At 36.1% G+C, this 20,475-nt stretch overlaps 1 protein-coding gene across 1 annotated transcript in view; it reads left to right on the top strand.

Annotated features, from left to right (window-relative positions):
* The first annotated feature begins 1,056 nt into the window (after positions 1-1,056).
* LCLAT1 (lysocardiolipin acyltransferase 1) overlaps positions 1,057-20,475 on the top strand; it is a 63,258-nt gene continuing 43,839 nt past the window's right edge. Inside the window, exons 1-4 of the mRNA XM_035320494.1 lie at positions 1,057-1,225; positions 4,013-4,211; positions 10,866-11,012; positions 18,817-18,933. Of these exons, the coding sequence (XP_035176385.1) occupies positions 1,061-1,225; positions 4,013-4,211; positions 10,866-11,012; positions 18,817-18,933 (628 nt within the window). The 5' untranslated portion in view covers positions 1,057-1,060. The remainder of the gene's footprint in view (positions 1,226-4,012; positions 4,212-10,865; positions 11,013-18,816; positions 18,934-20,475) is intronic.

The raw sequence follows: 20,475 nt of genomic DNA, 5'->3' as shown, positions 1-20,475 counted from the left end.
GTTGTACAGCAGACTTCAAAAAGTCACAAATTCTTTATGCCAGACATCGTAGGGGGATGTCAGCTGCTGCTTGTCTGCCCTGTTGTGATGAAAAGGGAAATTGCTTAAAATGGCTCATCAGTCGTGCAAGGTGTGAATGGTTTCTGAAGGAGACCATTATTAGATGAGGAAGCAAGTGTTGTAACAGAAGGTTTAGCATGAAGAAAGAAATCGAGAAATAAAAAAGCAAATTTCCTTATCTTCAGGAAATGCTAACCTTAGTAGTTCACTGATGTTACATGTCTTAGGGGTCAGTAATGGTACCAGCTCCGTTTACCATCTGTGTCACTGACATGGACAGTGGGATTAAGTGCGCCCTCAACAAGTTTGCTGAAGGAGTAATGTTTTTAAACTAAAAGAGGGAAGATTCAGATTCGGTATTAGGAAGAAATTCTTTACACAGAGGGTGGTGAGGCACTGCAGCAGGTTGCCCGGAGAAGCTGTGGCTGCTCTGTCCCTGGAAGTGTTCAAGACCAGGCTGGATGGGGCTTTGGGCAACCTGATCCAGTGGAAGGTGACCCTGCCCATGGTGGGAGGGTCGGAACTTCATGATTTTTAAGGTCCCTTCCAACGCAAACCATTCTATGATAATAGATGAAAAGTTTAATATATTAAACAGGTGTTCTGTTATACAACTCTTCCGTACCTTTGCATTTTAAAATAGCTTTCTGAGGATTTCAGTATGGAATTGCATATTGCAATAAGTGGAGGAAATTATGATGTAGCTGGTACTTATATGACCTCTTTAATATCCCGACGCGTCTTACAAATTACTGTGTTTATGGAGTTGTTTTACTGCTGATGCTTCTGAGGTAGTACATTCTGGTCACCTTTACTGGTCTTGTGTGTTGCTAGATATGAAAAATAGGAGGAATACTACCTGAAACTGAACTAGTGGGTCTGAAGAGTTATTAATTATAAATAAAAATTTATATTTAATTATTCATTTTCCAATTTATTTTATAATTTATATTTATATTAATGTATATCTAACATAATGCCAACCTTGTTTTTCAGAGCCATGGTGTCATGGAAAGGAGTATACTTTGTAGTTGCACTGTTCTTGGGAAGTTTTTTTGGAAGTATTTTCATGCTCGGTCCTTTTCTACCTTTGATGTTTATCTCCCCGGCCTGGTATCGCTGGATCACTGACTGTGTTGTGGCCACCTGGCTCACACTTCCAGTGGTAAGTTGCAGTTTCAGCCAAGTTCTGGACAACTGTTCTAAGTCCTACTATTTATTCTGTTTACTAACACATTTGATTAAAACAAAAATTCAACTTTATTATGTTTTTGTTAATCAGGCCTCAGCTTTCTTGCTGTCTGTGAAGGCTTAGGCTTTAGCTTAGTCCATGTTGCAGATTGTCTGTGTGCCTGCTTACAGTCCGTCTCTCCTACAGTTTAATGTATGTATAAATTAACACCACATGACGGTTGGACTCTTGAAAAAGCCTTTTAATATTACCTCTGTCCAGTGTCAGATGCTAATCAGAGAAAGGTAAGTGAAGCACTAGGAAGCACGAGGCTTCTTTTAAATTGCAAAGATTCCTGAATGAGTCTTCATATAAACTCCTGCTTTCAACTGTGCTTCAACTGTCTAATTAAGAAAATAATTTACTGTCTGGTACATTGTTCCTGACCTTCACTGTTCTCATACTTAATCCTTTTAGAATTTAGTACTTGTAGCTGTATTAGACAATTTCAAGTCAAAAAGAACTTCCCGTAGAAATAAAGTCTTCCTCACTTAACATTGCATCAACTTCATAGCCGGGAGTCTGGAAATCAAAGCTTTTCTCTGAACTGTTCCTGAGGAAAGTATGAATGGGATCCATCTCTTCATCTGTTCTCTGAAAGTCAAGGGACTTTGTTCCTCTATACCTATTAAGATTTTTTTTCACCTGAAGTAAAATGCTATATTAGTGTTCAGAAATAGATATCCTGTTCCATAAAGGAAGATTTATCTTTATCACATATAAAATAATTTCTGTCTTTTCTGTTTGTGTTTTCTGTGTTTTAAGATACTGTGAGCTGTTTTGTCTCCTAAAACTTTTGTCCTTTTCAGCTTTATTAAATGCAATGAAATTTAGAGGGAAAAAACAATTTTCAGTAAAGAGAATATAGAGATCGTTATTTCCTGCGATGATGAAATATAGCTGAGTACTGTGACAGTGTCACAAGCTTGATCCTTACTCTGTCTACAAATTCTCTCTCTTTTTTTTTTTCTTTTTTTTTTTTTTTTCTAAAACTCCCTATCCTGGTTTTGGCTTGGGTAGAGTTGACTTCATAGTAGCTCATATGCTGCTGTGTTTTGGATTTGGGATGAAAACACTGTTGAAAACCAATTGATGTTTTAGTTGTTGCTAAGCAGGGCTTACACAGAGTCAAGGTGTGTAACTCTCCTGCTTCTCAGGCTACCTGCCTTGTGAAGAGGCTGGGGGTGCACAGAAGGTCGGGTAGGAACATGGCCAGGTCAGTTTGACCTCTGTAGATTTAAGAAACTTCTGCCTTCCTCATTCTTCTGCCATGTTATTTCCTACATAGCAAAGTCAGAAGGATGGGACAGTGATTGACTCGTAATTGCTTCAGTTTATATTCTGCCTTATACTAGCATTAGGTTATGTAGAAATGCACATCTATTTGTTATTATTTTTAACCAGATATTAAAGATGTAATATAATTCTTATTGAACTATCCAATGCAAGCTGCTGTTCTGTTTTCTGAAGAAAAGGTAACTGTTTACCATTCTGAGCTATATGATCTGTTCTGCCTTTTCAGTGGTCCATAGTTATTCTTCATAGCAAACATCTTTGTCAGAATTATAGTGAGCTGAGTTATTAATAGTGTTAATATTTGGCACATATAATGCTTTCCATTCTGAGACATCATGGAATTTGTGATGTGAGAATGTCATTCCAATTTTACAGGTGACTTAAACTGAGAAATTTGTGTCCTTTATGATTTTATGGCATAGTTATGGCAGAAATCTGAAGAGAACAGCCAGTTCGTGTATTTCCTGGAGCTCTGTCTGAATCCCTAGACTTTGCTCTTTTTCTATGTTTATCTAGAGCAAAATCTGGAAGAGAATGTAAGGAGGTAACCTGAAATGCTTAAGTTTTTATGTTAAAACCAAATATTAAGTTTGTTCTTTTATATGTCCAGTCACATTTTAGTGGTATCTTTTTCCATACTAATTGGGTTGGACAGTGTCCTGCCAGTGGCCCTAACCTTAGGGTCTTAAGACATACCTGTAAGTAATATCTATTATCTATCCCCATTTCTTGTTTGCATCCTCTCAAGTTTTGAGGCTTAGTTCATGCTTTGGGATGACACTTCTTAGATCACTGTGTATCAGTGGTTGGTGGTTGATGCTTTTTTAAACTGTGGGGTAAAGGCCCAGGCTTCAAGGAAGCACTGTAGACTTGTACAGATTTAGATGTATATCACTGTGCCATATTCAAGCTTATTTATTTTTTTGCTCCCTCAGCTGTTCTTTTTGTAGATGGCTTCTAGCCATTTTTACAGTTGGAAGTCAAGCACAAACACATTGACTATTTGGATCCAAGAAGAAGGCAAGGCAGCTTCAGTTACTTTCTCAGATCTGACAGTATTGAGCCGTAGATTATTTGTGCAGCTGTTCTCTACTTAGACTTTATCTACCAAATTATGATCAGTACTGGTTCCCTTACTTTTATTCCTACATTCTGGGAAAAACAGGGAAAGGTAGTTTAACAGTCAACATGGAACATAAAAGAATGCTTTTTAATATGTGCTATTTAATTATTGTTTCCTCTTTCATTAAACAGCTGACTATAGTTGTGGAAAAACTGGCTTTTTAATTAGAAAACAGAAATTTGTTTACCAGTGATAATATGTATGAATAAAAGAAATGATGTCATTGAAATGAATTTTTATTGCTAATGGGCTGATGCTTTTCTTATGGGAGTGAAGTCATAATATTAAGATATCATTTCTAGGCCTTGCTGGAGATGGTGTTTGGTGCCAAGGTGGTTGTCACTGGTGATGGGTTTGTTCCTGGAGAAAGGAGTGTCATTATCATGAACCATCGCACCCGAATGGACTGGATGTTCCTGTGGAACTGCCTGCTGCGATACAGCTACCTCAGACTCGAAAAAATCTGTCTCAAATCCAGTCTGAAAAGCATTCCGGGATTTGGTAGGTCATTAAACTCTCTACCTGGGAAGTAAAATGTGTTTAAAAATTCCTTCATGCAGCACTGTCCATACTCAGTTACGTTTAAATTCTATCTTAGTATTTTTTAAAAATCTTGTTTAAAATATATGTGGTGTATTGAGTGATTAAATTATAAATCTCCCAGAGGACATATGAACTGCATGCTTAAGCCTTTCTTTTTAAAAATATTGCTACATACTGAAAGCATTTTTAAAAATTGTGAAAGATATTTTATAATTCTTTTCAAATTATTTTTCAACACTTTGGTTTCAGTGCTGTTCCACCCAATATTGCACATATTTTTATCATTTTTTTTTCATTATCCAATCTATACTATTGAGAAGATTTAAAAAAACAAAACAAACAAAAAACAAAACACTGTGGACAACTGCAAAGTTTGAGGTTTTGTTTTAATAGCTGTAGTTTTAAATCAAACTCTGTTGCCCAAAATATGCTGTACAGGATACGAAATAATCTCTGATGTAAGTTGGGAACAGATCTGAGTTACACATATTCGGAGAAACCATTTTAAATAGACCAAAAACTGTTGCATAAATAGACTTACCTGAAATAAAAGCATCTCTTTGCATTTTATTTCTCTCTGATTTATTTGCCTTTTTATAAAAACTAGCTTGGGCAGGATATGCGTCATATTTATGATGTTGAAATAGTAAATTTATTTATGGTTCCCTTTTGTCAGGCCATTTATCTGAATAGATCATTTTGGCAGGATCCCATAAGGAGGAACTCCAACACCGTTGTGCTTTTATTACATTCACTCACTAGGTGTGTAGTCCTCTAAGTAAGAGCTGCAACAAGGGAACATACTTCACTTTTTTCCTAACATTCAAACTTAATGTTCAATTTTACATGAGAAAAAGACATCTCTTTTAACATTACATACATATTTAGATAAATGTTTTCATAATACAGCAGAGATGTTTTGAAATACTGGAAACTGCTTCCTTTGCAACTTTTTAAAGAAATGTTGTAAGGTGGAATTCAGGATTATAGTCTGGCAGATTGATAGATTAATCTCTTCAAAAGTATCCTCTATTTTTTGCTTAACAAAACAGTTATGTGTGCGTGCTTAGTATAAGAATGTCTTTAATAAAAATGGAAGGTCAGCTCTAGAGTCTGGGATGTTACATATGCTTGGCAAAATCTGGTTCCTGAAGATGTGTCAAGAGATTTTTAGAAAGTGATTTTTTTCAGTTCCTAGTACGTATTGGTGGAGTAATGATACAGATAACAGCGTTCATAACAGACCACCCTTGATGCAATCAGTGAGAGCAGAATTTCTCCCTCTTACCTCTAAAGGCACTGCTGTGTTACATGACAGAACTTTTGTAGGTGTTTGTCTGTCCGACTTTGTTGTTGTTTGTTAAACTGTGTCAAGTGTTCTTTTTACATAAATGTTTAGCTCATTTTATAAGCTTTTAAAGGCCAGAATGTAACCTGGAAATCAACTGGACAGTTTCAGTGCACTGCAGCTATGATTTATACTTTAGATATTTGTCGTTAAGGTATAACATTTCTGGAAATGACACAACTGTATAATTTCTTCCAATTCCATCTTTTATACATTTACATGATTTAGGTATATATACTCAAAAATAGAGAATTATGGAAGTATCGATATGTCAGCTAAATGTAACGCTAATAAATCTTTACCCAATGGCAACCTTACTTTGAGTTTAAGAAATATATTAGATGAAATTGCTGTGTTGCTTTCAGCCCATTTTTCAGACCTTTCTAATGACTTTTGCAGGCATTTCATTTAAAATTTTGTAATACAAGGTTTATAATGCAACCCTTTCTTTCACTTCTATGTCTTTAAAAAGACTTGGAGTATTAAGCATTGCACCTTTGTTATCGTAACTACCATCCCAGCTGTGGTGTAAAAATTAGGTCTACAAAAGATTATACTGATTGAAGTGGTATATACGATAGGTGAAGGGCAAAGCTTGGAATGAAAGTAGCTCCAGAGTCCTTGTCACCTCCTTTGTGGGTGAAGAGTGTACAGGTATCATATTGAATGAGTCTGTATAACAAGTAGGCAATTACTTCTGGTTACTTAAAATTGAAGGAGAAGATGTTTCAAGGAGAATCATTGAGTCGCTTATTTGCTTCTTAAGTTACTAATTCTTTGCATTCCACTGTGTCAAAAAAAAACTTGATTAAATGTGAACCTTAAAAAAAAAAAAGGAGGCCCAGAAAAATGGATGGTCCTTTCTTCCTGGGACTGTAGCTTTGGCTTGATAGATTGTGTGTCATAAAGTGGTATTACATTTCAGTAATCTCAATTTCAGAAACTTTCTTGCAGTATTTCAGTACAACTTGCCCAAGTTGCAGCCGCAGGAGACCACTGCTCTGCTCATACCTGTTGCTGCAGTTTGTTGCATGACATCATCATCAGCTAATGACATACTATTCTACAGTGTCAGTTTTCAAGGAGAATTTTTAACGTCATTGGCAGTTTCCTGCATAGCTGATGAGATAGGACTTCTCGACAATAATAGATACGTACAATTTATATTACAGAAGCACAGAATGTTAGCGATTGGAAAGGACCTTGAAAGATCATCTAGTCCAGTCCCCCTGCCAGAGCAGGAACACCTACATCAGGTCACACAGGAGCACGTCTGGGCAGATCTGAAAGTCTCCAGAGAAGGAGACTCCATAAGCCCCCCGGGCAGTCTGTCCCAGTGCTCTGTCACCTTCACCATAAAAAAGTTTTGTCTCATATCATTATGTATGTATTACATGAGATTTGAAGCTGCATTTTTTTATTTTTTTTCAGCTCCAAAATTTAAAGGTCAGTGTGGCTGTGTACTCTACGTAGTAAGTTTCCGCACTGCTAACCATTTTGACAATCTGAAGTGTTTCTACTTTTCCAGGCAATGTTAGTTATCAGAAATGTGTGAAATTCTTACAAGATAATTTTAGCAAAGAAATGGAACTGCATTGTTAATGTTTTTAATGGTGTGTTTTTTTTTGTTTTTTTTTTTTAATCTTCACTGTTTCTCTAGTATATTTTCCTAATCAAAGATTTTGCAAAAATCTGCAAATAAAAAGAGAATATTTTTTTTTACCTTGTCAAGTAAATGCTGCCTGTGCCAGGAAAGTCCCTATTGCCCAGCAGTGTTCAGATGACCAAAAAACACTGTGCAAACAAGCAAAATGTAATTACTTTTGTTGGTCAATAAGTTGCCCTAAACTAAACAGTAATTAACTGGGCAGCATCTTTCTCTGCAGGCTGCATATGAGCAGGTCCTTCCTTCTGCTTATTTGTAAATCTTCCTTATTAGGAAAAGCTTTCATTTTTTCCCGTTGCTTTATTGAATTCTTCTTGTTTCTCCGTGTCTTCCCACTTGGATCCCATCATGTCTCAAGTCTCGTTATGTGTTGTTTTTCCAGCAGCACAGTGCAGGCAGACTGTGGCGAGGAAAGCAAAGCCGGAGCCTGTTTTCACTCTATTCAAAGGCTTAAGGCACGTGTCTGCAAGCTTGTGCTGGGTTTCCTCTCTCCTTTGAATCTGGTGGAACAGTGAGCCATGCAAACAGTAGGCGTCTCCGCTGCTGATGTATGGACAAGGATTTTGATTGAAGGCAGGAATTCACATTCACGTCATGCTCCGCTGGAGGCTTTGAAACTGAATGAATGTGAAAGATTATTCCGCTTTCATAGATGGTAAAATAGTTTGGCTCAGTGTGCTGTGCTAGAGGAGCTGGGGAGGAAAACCTGTATCCTTTACGGTTTGTCATCTGACTCTTAGATAGTCTGTTCTTATTGGAGCAACAAGGGATGTTTTATCTAATTAGGTACACACTTAAAGATAGGGAGGGGAAAAAAAAAAAGCATACAGAACAATGGATGTCATGCTATAAAATCAAACCTGTTTTTGTTTGTTTGTTTTGTTTCATTTTGTTTTTGTTTTGTTTTAAAGACTGGATGCTTCCCAACTCCTTTCTCTGTCTTCATCCTCACCAACCCTCCTTTCATGACATTACTGCCTGCATTAAATTCTTCTTAGCTTGTATATACCACCACTAAAGATCAGAATGGGATACTGCTGCATGTATCTTCTGCCTGAAGGGAATTTGGGCAAGTAAAATAAAAGTCACGCAAGCAGCTGATTTTTTTAGTAGCTAGAGGTGTTTTGTAAACTTGATGTTCATGGTGCTATCAAAGAAGGATCACTGGAAGGAGTTTATTATGCAAGTTTCCATATAATTCAAAGCCTTGGGCTGCCTGCAGAGAGGCAGGGAGAGGGTGGAATCTGGCACGGAGGATTTTTCCATGCTCCTTCACTAATGTGGACTAAATTCACACTTCCTCGGGAGCTGCTGACCTGGGAAAATATCAACAAGCTTCCCAAATGATCATTTATTTTGCTGCTTGTTTCCCTCCCTTCCACTCACGGTCTCTGCTGCAGTGAGAATTTGAGGACTGAAGAACTGAGGCCTGATGAGTAACACCAAGCAATACAATGGTTTAGCACAGTACAGTTTTTACATACGTTAATTTATGGGTAACGATTAGGGTACATAAAACATACAAAAAGTCTAGGTTGTGAGGTAAGAATGAGCGGAAAATACCAGAACGACCACAGAACTTTCCTAACGTGTTTTTCCACTCTGTCCCATGGAGCCTGCTATGTCCTCGGAGTTGTAAATGCTACAAGGCATTTCTGTTCCTGCTCAGAGGTTGTTGTTTTTTTTTCCCCTTGCTGTATCCATTTTTATGAATTTAATTTTAGATTTGGTACCCTCTAGAGTAACTGCATGTTTTGGCACCATTTGGTATTTGGCAAAAAATGCTATGAGAAAGTGTCCTCTTTATTATAACAAACTTACAAGTAGGAAAACGAAGCCCCGTTTTGTTCAATTTAAAATAGTGGGTTTGCTCCATTCTAGTAAAAGATACCGTAGCAAGTAGAAGGTGGTTAAATGCCAGAACAGAGCATATTTAAATTGTGTAAGTTATATTTCAGGTACCTTAAAATTGGCCTTTTTTTTTTCCTGCAAATGATTTGTTTAAATATGTGTAGCCTCTTCTGATAAAGCTGTGCAGGTACTTCCTGACACCGGGCACATGGTATATGCATAGATGCACATAAGATTTTGTGGTCTAAATTTTGTGTTGTGTACGAAGGGTTTTTAACAAACACCGTGCTGAGACTACGTTCTAAGCATACTCTTTCTTAATTCTCATGCCCATTTCCAGTATTCAGCTATCTGGATATCATTCCTTATCTCAGGATATGAGAATCATGAGGTTCAGATTGCAGAAAGCATGGTGGTTATGTGGGCTTCATCTGCGTAGCTGATTTAAAAATAAGAAGTATTGATCCCACAATACAGGTTACAAATCTTTAATAGTGCAATTAATGATCCTGTCCAATATAGAAGAGATTATGCATCCTGGTTAATATATTATCCAGGCTGAATACTTATGAAGTTGATTTAAAAATTGGTGACTTTAACAGATTTTTTTTCTAGCATACGCTCCTTGTAAGAACAGAATACAAATGAATCCATGTAAAGAGGAGCTGAAATACACTGCAAAATGTTATGTAATCACCATCAAAGGAGAAACAGACTTTGAGAACTGTGGTAAACAAAGAAGTTAATAGGAAGCTGTGATGTTTTTGCTTCATTGTAGAATATCTTTCGTCAGTTTTTTTTGATGAAATACAAGCTAGCCAAGTACAGTGAGTAGCTGGAAAGTTGTCCCGCAGAAAAAGACCCGGGGCACTGGTTGACAGCTGGCTGAACATGAGCCGGCAATGTGCTCAGGTGGCCAAGAAGGCTGGCGGCATGCTGGCTTGTATCAGAAATGATGTGGCCAGCAGGACCAGGGAGGTGACTGTCCCTTAGTACACAGTGCTGGCGAGACCAGCGTCTGTGTACTGTGTTGAGTCTTGGATCCCTCACTGCAAGAAAGACAATAAGTTGTTGGAATGCAGTTTCATTTATTGAAATACGTTATGCTGTCATTTTGATATAAAGCTATAAATCTTATCAGTTGTCTTGTACGTTAATACAATGAATATATCACACTTTTATATAATCAAATGTGATAAAAAACTTTGTATTTTCTTTTATTAGTAATGAAAATTATAAGGTATATGTAATAAAGCCAATGAAACTATAAATATTATTTGCACAACACTCATTATTAACACGTTCTTCTAAGGGCTATACTATCTCTGTATAATGCTGCTCTACTTTATCCTGTAGTGCATCACTCAAATGTTTGTCCAAAGAGGCATTGGGGCATTTCTTCTGTTGAGAAGTCAGTGTTGGATGTCACATTGAGGGTCATGGTTTTAAACATTTCGTGACATCGCTGACCCTACTCTTGCTCTCTAGAAAGCTTTTCTAATTCCGGTAACTTAAGTTTTTCAAAACTATAGCCATTCAAAAATTAATTAATTTATTTAGATTATACATTTTTTGTTTCCTATTCAAAACTCCTATTACGCAGTAACTAAATGGCTTTATTGAAAGGTGAGGACAGGTGAGTGGAAAGTAAAATGTATCTAATGCAATTTGTAAAATATTTTGTAATAACAGATACTGTGGAAGTATCAGAATAAAATGTTACTAAAAAATTATTTTTAAACTTCAGGCTGGGCGATGCAGGTTGCTGCCTTTATTTTCATTCAGAGAAAATGGGAAGATGACAAGAGTCACTTTGAAAAAATGCTGGATTATTTCTGTGACATTAATGAACCACTACAGCTCCTCATCTTTCCAGAAGGAACTGATCTCACAGGTACGCTACATTTGTTGCATTCTTGTGGAGTGGTCAGTCATGAAGATTCCCTTTTGTTTCTGGTGATAGTTAAAAAAAGACAGTATTTCAATATTGCAGGAGAAATAGTGGGTTCTTATAGACAGTAGAAATTGTTGTTATGAATCATCATGTGCTGATATATCTGATAGGCACAATCACAGTCCCACTGAGAGATCTAGCCAGTCTTCCTAAAATACATTTCAAAAGCATCTTGTGATTGAAATAGCTTTGTGTTGGTCAGCTCCATCTGTACATTTTACTGGTAAAAATAGGTTTCTAGATCTGGAATAAATCACTTTTCTGTTCCTATTTTCCATATGATTTGGGTGAATAGTGCAAATTGTTTTAGACCAATGGAAGGGTGATTGAAGATAAGAATTGGTGATTCTATTAGATTTCGTGCTCAGTGTTTTAAGAGGAGAAAATGGAGATACTTGTTCATTAGGCCATGTGAACTGTGTTTGACTCTGAATAAAAAATAAAAAATAGACCTAAACCAAATGTTAACATTATCACAATAGTACATTTAATGAGTTTAATCCTACAATATTTGCTTAATTCTTAGTAAAATATCTGCATTAATGTAGGTCTGTCGTGCAGCATCAGTAGCAAGCTGCTCACTGGTGTTGAAGACTCAAATGTCAATAAAAGGAAGTATTTTATGAATGTTCTGTGGTTCTTCATGCCTGCAACCATATTTGATAAGCATCATCTTTAAAAAGAAAATCAATTACAATTAGAATGACTGGTGATGAGTACTAGTACTACTGCTGACTGGTGGTGATGGTTCCCCCCAGTTCATGGAGTAGCTGTATAAGTGGAAGTGTGTGCACAGTCCAGGAAAGATGCACTGCAGGACAGAGTGACGGGGTGGAATGGTAGGGTGTTGGTTTTTTGGAGCAGCTCTGATGACCTCTGATGTTGTAAACTGTCCAGTGTTTACAAGGCTAGGTTCCTGTCAGTAACAAATGCCACCTTGGTACTCTGTGGTATTTCTTGGTGTTTCTCAGAAGACACTTCGTAGTAGTTTACAAAACAGTAACAACAAGAAAAGATTAAAAAAATACTGTGCAAAATAAGATGTATAGGGACAGGCATGCGTATACCCCCCCCCTTTTTTCTCAAAGTAAATAGCTATCCCTATGTAATTGCCTTCACAGGAAACATTAGCTCGTATATTATGGAAGACAATACAAAAATCCCTTTACAAGCTAATCCAACCACTGTTTGTGCAATATGTGAATGAATGAATATCTTAATGTAATTTGTGTAACCTTTTGAAAAATGTTTTTCATACAACTGTTACATTATTGACGTATTAGCATCTGTTGCAACCTCATGTTCTATCTTTTAAAATGAGAAATAAAGGTTTGTGCTGAATGGATGCTCAATATCATAGGGAACGTTTTTCAGAAACGGAGGGAATGTTTTCTGCTAATGACTTCTGATAATAGAATTCTTCTAGTGTTTAAAATTGAAAACAATGTTCCGTATGTCCTTCACTGAAAAGGAGAATTGCTGTGCAGCTCTGTGCTACTACAATTTTTTATCCTTTCAAAGACCACATGACAATGATAGATCTACTCCTCTTGATGATAAATTTTATAATGTTTTCAGGTATTTGAGAATGAAAGATTTCAAGGGAATGTAAAGTATGACCATTTTACACTGCCTGACCTCAAGTTGGTGAGGTACTTTGCTTTGGAAGATCCTACATAAATTTAAAAAGTAGTAATATCATGAACCCTGAACGACGTATCTGCAGACTGTATTTATAGGATTTTAGGTAATAACTAGATAATATATTTCTGATAGTTTGGTCATCTTTTGATTCTGGAATACTTCTGGGAAGTTAAAATATAACCATTTTGCTCACTCTTGTTTTTCTAGGTGTTCTGTAGAAGACCCTCTGTAGTAATTATTTACAAAACAGTAATGTTAAAAAGGGACTGTATTGCTCTTGAAAAAGGGACTGTATTGCTCTTGGCTTGTTAAAGCCTCGTGGCGTATGTCTGCATCCCTAAAAGGTCACTTCTTCATTCCAATTTTTCATTTTTTCATGTTTCCTTCCATGTGACATTCCCACAAATCTCTCCTGCTGCAGTCTCAGCATGAGACATAATGTGCTGTGGCTCATCCTTACCAACACGTGTTAACTGACAGACAACTGCATGCTGTGCGAAAGCCTAAAAGGCTAAACACCTATGGAGTTTATGCCAGCTTTTCACATTATTATTATTGGGGGTTCCCCTTTGTTCTGCCATTATTTGATTCTAAAAACTTCAGTGGAGCTTAATTATCTATGAATCTTTTGTCTCTGTTAAACTATGCTGGCAGGTATCAGTAACTTCAAAAGTTAAGGGGAACAGGTGGGCTAAGCAGGATTGCACAGACCTTTTTGCTTTAAGGAACAGCTGAAAAAAAAAATGCAAACTTTGGCAGTTGTGATGTGAAACACAATATTCTGTCTAGAAGGTAACACAGACCTGCAGTTGGATTTTCTCTTTTTTAATAAAGTTCAAGTACCTTAGTAATGCACAAAATATTGTTGAAAAGCACTCATAGAGTTTGATTTAATATGTTGTAGTTCAAAAATACCACAGCTAAGAACGATTGCTTAACTTTTTCTTAAAATAGTAACTGTGAGCCAATATAGCTATTAAGCTCTCTATATAAACCTCTGATAATAGATAAATGGGGATTTTTTTTTTTTTTCTTAGATTTCTGGACTACACGTTTATTTTTTCACTGCCTGGTACCATCATTTGAGAGTACTTGAAATCATAAGAGTATATGCATGCTTTTATCACAAGTCAGATTAAAGGAGAACATAGTACATAATATTCAAATTTTGGGTCACTAGTAGTAGCAAAAAAACAAACAAACAAAAAAACTAGCTGAGAGTTGATTAGAAGTAGTTACATTACAGTTGTCCAAGTTGGCATTCCAGTAGAATGATGAAGGAAATTCATCATTCTTTTGGGTGACATCCAGCAAAATACATCAGCCTGGATAAAGATGAATATGTAAAAGCATGTGAGCTTATTCTTTCAAGGCGAATTGGTACTGCTTACATGTTTCATGGGAAGCACAGACTTATCTTTTTGTTGGGTGTAGGTCTTGGAGCTGTAGATCCCAATATTCTTTAGAGTAACATGAATGTAGCTTGTTACTGTATTTTGGCATCCTTCAAAGTCAAATTCTAGACATTTTTGTTTTAATTCAAGACTAGATCATAAGTTTAAAATATAATCTGATGTAGTTTGGTTTAAAAATAATATGAATTTGTTCACTTTTTCTCCTCTGGTTTTCAGGGGGTTAAAAAGCAATTTTAACTTCCTAAAGATGTATAACTTGAAGATGAAGGAATGTACTGGGCATAATTTGTTACTCTGGTACACTTCAAATGAAATTCAGAGGTATGGTGCTTTTATGAAATTGCTGACATAGGAACTTTTCCAATAACTTCAAACAATAATGCAATTAATGGGATTTAGTGACCTTATTTTTTAGATAAATAGGGAAAAAATGTAATCAAGTGATATTTCAAAGGCAGCACAGAAGCAAAAAAAAAAAAAAAAAAAGAAAGAAACTATGGGGTTGCGGCTATAACACTTAAATTCTTTTTCTTTTGTGTAAGTTGACAAGCGCACTGCAGGCTGAAAAGTCATTTTAAACTGAAAAATATGACTGCAGTAAACACGCAGGAAACAGATGACTTCAGTGGGCTTCAAATGATAATGCTTTTCTTGCAGCGTATCAACACAATTTAAATGCTTGAATGCATCTTTCTTTAGCACATATGTTTTTAGGAGTACCTGTTTAAGGATCTGAGCTAAGTATTAATTTAATTTAAGAGTCAGAAATTACTGCATAGTATGCAGATTTAAAAAGTTACCAAGTAACATAATTGTTAACCTAAATAATAGGACCAGACAACAGTGTAGGGAAGGTTTTATATCCATGTGTACGTAGCTGTTCTAATAAGGGTCATATCTGACAGGTACAGGATTTCCAAGTGACTCTTAAAAAGAAGGAATTCCTCATGGCATTGAATGTTTGGCCTGTTTTGTCAATAAAGCTAAAGGAATGTGGAACGACTGTAGCTGTTAGATGGAGGTAGCAGACACCCCTAGTTACACTGTACATATTAGCATTTGAAATCTTGCTGGAAATTTCTTGCCTTTAGAATGTGTATTACTTTTGAAACCCATAAATGAAGTTTGTCCATAAAAATAGATCATTCTTCTTAGTTCTTCTTTTTATAGGAGAAAATGGAAGCAAGGAGTTAAAAGAAAATGCAAAATGGACCTAATAGCAATGATGAGTAAAAACTTAGGAGGTAGATTTATTTTGGCTTAACTACAGTAGAAAAAATGAAAAAAAAAATCTAGAAAGCAATGCTTACTCATTTTTTTTCTGAGTGAAGGAGTAAGAGAGAACATTACCCTTAGCCAACTGATGTGAGTGACCTTTCGGGTTTAGAGACACCTAAATCAAGCTCAATTCCAGTCCTTGCTTCAAGAGCTGTTTTATGCAATTTGCATTAGAATTGGTTGGAAGCAAAACACAGAACATATGTTTCCTATTTTTAAGGAAGTGTTTTCATTATCAGACTTGCAAAGACATCCTACACTTTTTCTTTTCTTTTCTCTCTTCTCTTCTTTTCTTTTCTTTTCTTTTCTTTCTTTTCTTTTTCTTTTCTTTTCTTTTCTTTTCTTTTCTTTTCTTTTCTTTTCTCTCTTTTGCAGCCTTGACTGCAGAATGTTGAAGCATCTACACAAGTTTTATAGTGTTGACAGTATGGTCTACTGATTAAGAGATTTTAAAGAGTTGTTTGTTGTGCAAATTCTCTTTATATATGAAGAGGAGGGGAGGATATAAACACGTATTTCTAATTTCCTGGATCAGTTTTCTAAACTCTAGGTTTCATATAATATGGAACAACCACCTTATTGCCTTCTGTTGAATCCTGTACTAAGCATGAGACTTACTCTGACTTCACCTGACTGCCAGGACTTTTCAAATATGATGTAGAGAGGTTTGGCAGCTACATCATCCAATTCCCCCAGGACCCTGGGATGGATGTCATCAGGCCCCATATACTTGTGGCTGTCTATAAGTAGCTGAATTGTGTTGGCTAGAACACCATTGTCTGGCTGTTAATGTTTTAGAAAGGAATTGTAATAAAATGAAATTTGGAAGGTGTTTACGGATGTTTACAGTGAGTTTTTTCCAGTACAAGGAGGTGAATAAGAGGATATTTTAAGATGATTGCTTGAAGACAATGGGCAACGGAGGTCCCAAACCTTGTTTACAGAGCAAATTAGTTCTTGCTCAGCTGCCTGGATTTATTTATTTATTTATTTATTTTCTCCCTGTGGTGCAAGTAGGATTGTTCTGCAAACACCAAGAAATTTGTTTTTATCCTGCCCTTTGAAATACAGTACTACTGAGCAGACATATAGAGGATTTGTTTCACAAATATTTTTGCAGATTAACTGTGTGCAGTTTGAGATGCTTAAGGCTTAGTTTTTCTGCACCACTTATCTTTATGTGGACTTGCATGGCACTTACATCTCAAAGCTTTGACTGACCTGATTTGCAGATTGGAAATGTTCCAAACTGAAAAAGTTAGAAGTCCTTTGAAAGAAACAACACATTAGCTTAAAAACTTTGCTATAAATTAATTTCTAGCATGTACTTGAATCACCACAGAATCTGGAAAGGAGCTTTTGACTTGTCTGCTTTTTAAAGGAAAAATACTTGTCATCAGTGTCATTTCATAAAGAATTTAGGTTGCTGAGCTAATAGTACAATACAGTTATTGTTAAGAGGTAGAATCCAGCTTTTCAGTGGAACATTTAATAGTTACCAGATTGCTCTATCCTTCTCTGCCACTCCAAGCCTTGATTATGATTCCTTGTTCAAGTTTTGCCATTAGGGATCCTAAAGGCAAGTTCCCTTCATTGATTCACAGTAGCCCATTTTCAAAATTGAATGAAGTAGTAGTCATCTAGCAGACAAAAACAGATACTCTGATCATATGATTAATGACATAATGCATATGCCCAAGAAAAGATGAATTTATGTAGCCATCTATAATTTTAGTATCTCACATTCTGTAATTTTAACAGTGCTTTTAAAAGAGATAATGTTTTCCAGTATTTGTACGTTTTGGCAATTTGGCAAGAATTAAATCTTTGGATGCTCTTTACTGAATTGCTTGCCTACTGTGCAGTAGTTTCCCTTTCCTCCAAATCACATGGGCAGGAGAACTGTGCAGCAAATCTTAAGTGTTATATGGATAAAAAGCATATATATAACGTGTTACCTTCTACAGTTAACAATAGGTTACAATGGAAAAATTCCTCAGTATACTGCTATGGTATAGCATTTATTCACAGGTAGCTGTTCCTTTATGAGAGACCCGCATTTGCTAGTAAGCCCAAGAGCTCTTGTATTTTAAGGTAAAAAGAAAGATGGATCAATGTAAAAAAGGCATATCATACTACTGTTGCTGGTTTTTCCACACGTGCTATTGCTCCTTTACAGGGAAAAATTATGATAGGTGCAAGGAAAAGAGTTTACCTTTAAGTATCAATTCTGTTAAGTTATTAAGCAACAGTATATTTCTCCATTAGTTTACTTTTCATCTCTGTTGAGGTTAACTGTGGGTACTTAAAGCTGTTTCTCCTGGATAAAGATTATATATTGCTTAGGCAATGATTTTGTTCACAGACGTTGCTGGGATTTCATCTTTTACAACATCTGTAGGAGTCTATATAAATGCTAGTTATTAAAGAAGTTAGTTGAGTAAATTGATTTTTTTTTCATGTTGCCATGGGAACGTTGTATGTGTCCTTTCTCTTTTGGTCCAAGATGAGGTGCAGAAGTACCCACAGTGAAGGGATAAGTGCAGCCAGCAGAGGCTTTTTGGCTGCTGACTTCTACTTTGAAGAGTCTCCTGTGTGAGAGCACAAATTGCTTCCACTTCACTTGTCTTCAGAAAAAGCACTTTGGTGTCTATGTCTTCCTGTCCTAGTGAACTCTGTAAGCACTTGTAAGAATTGGCTCTTAAAAACTTTTGTTTTGCTCTGGAGAGAATTCTTTCTGCCAGAGTTTTGAAATCCACATGTCACAGGGTTTAGCCAGGTGGCTTTCCAGATCCTAGCCTGTGTTGTGCGTACAGTAACAAGGATGTGTTTTGGCACTGGGTCAAAAAATTAAAGTGGGTTATGTGTGTGCAGCACAGGGTGATGAATAACATGTATCAAGCTCAAAATGAAGAAGTAAAATACTGTTTTAATGTGTTCAATTAACTGCTTTCCTCCATTTAATGTTTTCTTTCCAAAATAAGTTTTCGTTGAACTCAAGGTATTTCTATGCATAATGTCAAACCTATATTGCTGTATGTCATGCCTTGGAGTTTTAAAAAAGTTAGTGAACTCATTAACACATTTCACTTTAAAATGGGTATTGACACCTAGGAATATCGATTAAATTTTAATTTCTAGATTTCAGATTGCATTTCATAAATATGAAAGATTTTCTAAGTATTTTCTGAGATGTAATAACAGGGTAAAAAGGCTTTTCTTGTAATCCACGTTGCTTTTCATAATACCAAAATATGTATCTAACCAGAAGCACCTTGCAGTCTGCCTCTGTCTGAAAAGCCGTCTTACATCTGTGCAGTGTGAACTGCTGTCATATAAGAATTATATTTAAATCTTGGTCTACATACACACTAATAGAAAATGGTAATTTTTATTCTCTCTTTCAGAAAGTACCAAAGCCCGTAGTAATGACTTTGCTGAAAAGAACGGACTTCGAAAATATGAGTACGTCTTACATCCGCGAACTACGGGATTCACGTTTGTGGTGGAATGTCTACGGGAAGGTAATCCTGCTCTGTGGTTGTACACACTTCTTTAAGATAATTGCTCTCACCACGGTTGTAGAAGTTGATATTCAGAAGGCTGCTTGAAGTGCTTTCAGAGATGCTTTATGTATACTGATCACACAAAAAAGGTTTTGTTTGCAACCGTACTTAAAATGATTGTAACATGGAGAGATTTGAGAAAGTTGATATGGGATATTAATATCATCAGAAGATATGTAGTGTACAAGAACAATATTTTTGCATTTTTTAAATAGTGTAGTTTGTTTAGCAGTCTACCCCAGGAAAATAGTGAAAAAGAACCCAAGGAATTTCAGCCTTATTGTCTGTACCATTCCTTAATCCCAACAGGGTGGTTGCAAGGTTCAGTCTGAACATGCAGAGACATTTGCTTTACTGCCCTCTCTCAAAAGTAGAAGGAAAATCTTTTTGAGGGCAGAGAGCACACATTGGTGTGTTCAATGGACAATGGGAATGCTGAGCAACGTGCAGATGCAGTAAGTCAGCTGCCCAGTGCTGCTAGCTTCTCCAAGCAATGGCAATTTGGAGAAGCTGTGTGAAATATGAGTTATGTTGCTTGGCAGATCAGTGGGTGAGAGAATGTCTGGTACTTGCTTTTTACCTAGAAATGATCTTCCATCCCTGTATTCATCTGGTGTTAGAGACTGAATCCAATTCCAAGTATCAAGGGAGCAGAGTACAGAGGTGCGATTGCTTGTTAGAGCAAAACATCTGGGGGTTGTTCTGGAAATGGGCATTTTGATGAGACTTCTGCCAGTCTCTAGGCCATGACAGGGTAACCATTGTAACGATACTGATAGGACAGCGATTCAAATACAGATGAGTGAGTATATTCATAGTATATATGAATGCATAGTCGAAGAAAATAAACATGTACAGTAGATATAAAGTGACTTATTTATAGGCTCATTCTTCTGGGATAAGTAATTCCAGATCTTTACCACATGTTGGTTATTCTGCCTGTCAAAGGGAGAAGTTTGAGATTATTAAAAAGAATAAGGACGTGCTGCTAGGTTTTTCCTTGCTAGAATTTTTGCTTGGCTTTTAGAAGTAGAGTTGTCTTGCATTTTGCCTGATTCCTACTGAGCAGATACTACAAAATCACAGCAAATACTTCGATATTTTGTCCAACTGGACAATCTCTGCAAAGGACTATGTATCTGTTTGGCCATAGATATGGTCAATATATTTTTGACCATCTGACATTCAGTGGACATCCTACATTTTCATGTATCTTGAATGTTTATTATTCAATTTGCTGTAATGAAAAATTTGTCATCCATGAAATTTCAAAAACTTGTTTTACTTAAAACTTTTCAGCACTAGATTAACCTATTGCATAATAATATTTCTAGCCTGGAATAAATTTTAAGTTAAAGGAATATTTTCAACTTGAAACATAAACTTAAAAAATAGTAGATTCTATATTTACCTCAGAAATGAGCTTTATGGTTATACAGTCATTTTCTAATTTTATAATACTTTTCTCTTGTACAAGAGATGAAGAGATTCTCTCTTGCA

The sequence above is a fragment of the Oxyura jamaicensis genome, chromosome 3 (assembly GCF_011077185.1).
Source record: "Oxyura jamaicensis isolate SHBP4307 breed ruddy duck chromosome 3, BPBGC_Ojam_1.0, whole genome shotgun sequence".
NCBI classification, from domain to species: Eukaryota; Metazoa; Chordata; class Aves; order Anseriformes; family Anatidae; genus Oxyura; species Oxyura jamaicensis.
The sequence above is the reverse complement of the archived record's forward strand: the minus strand, read 5'-3'. Positions and strand labels throughout refer to the sequence as shown.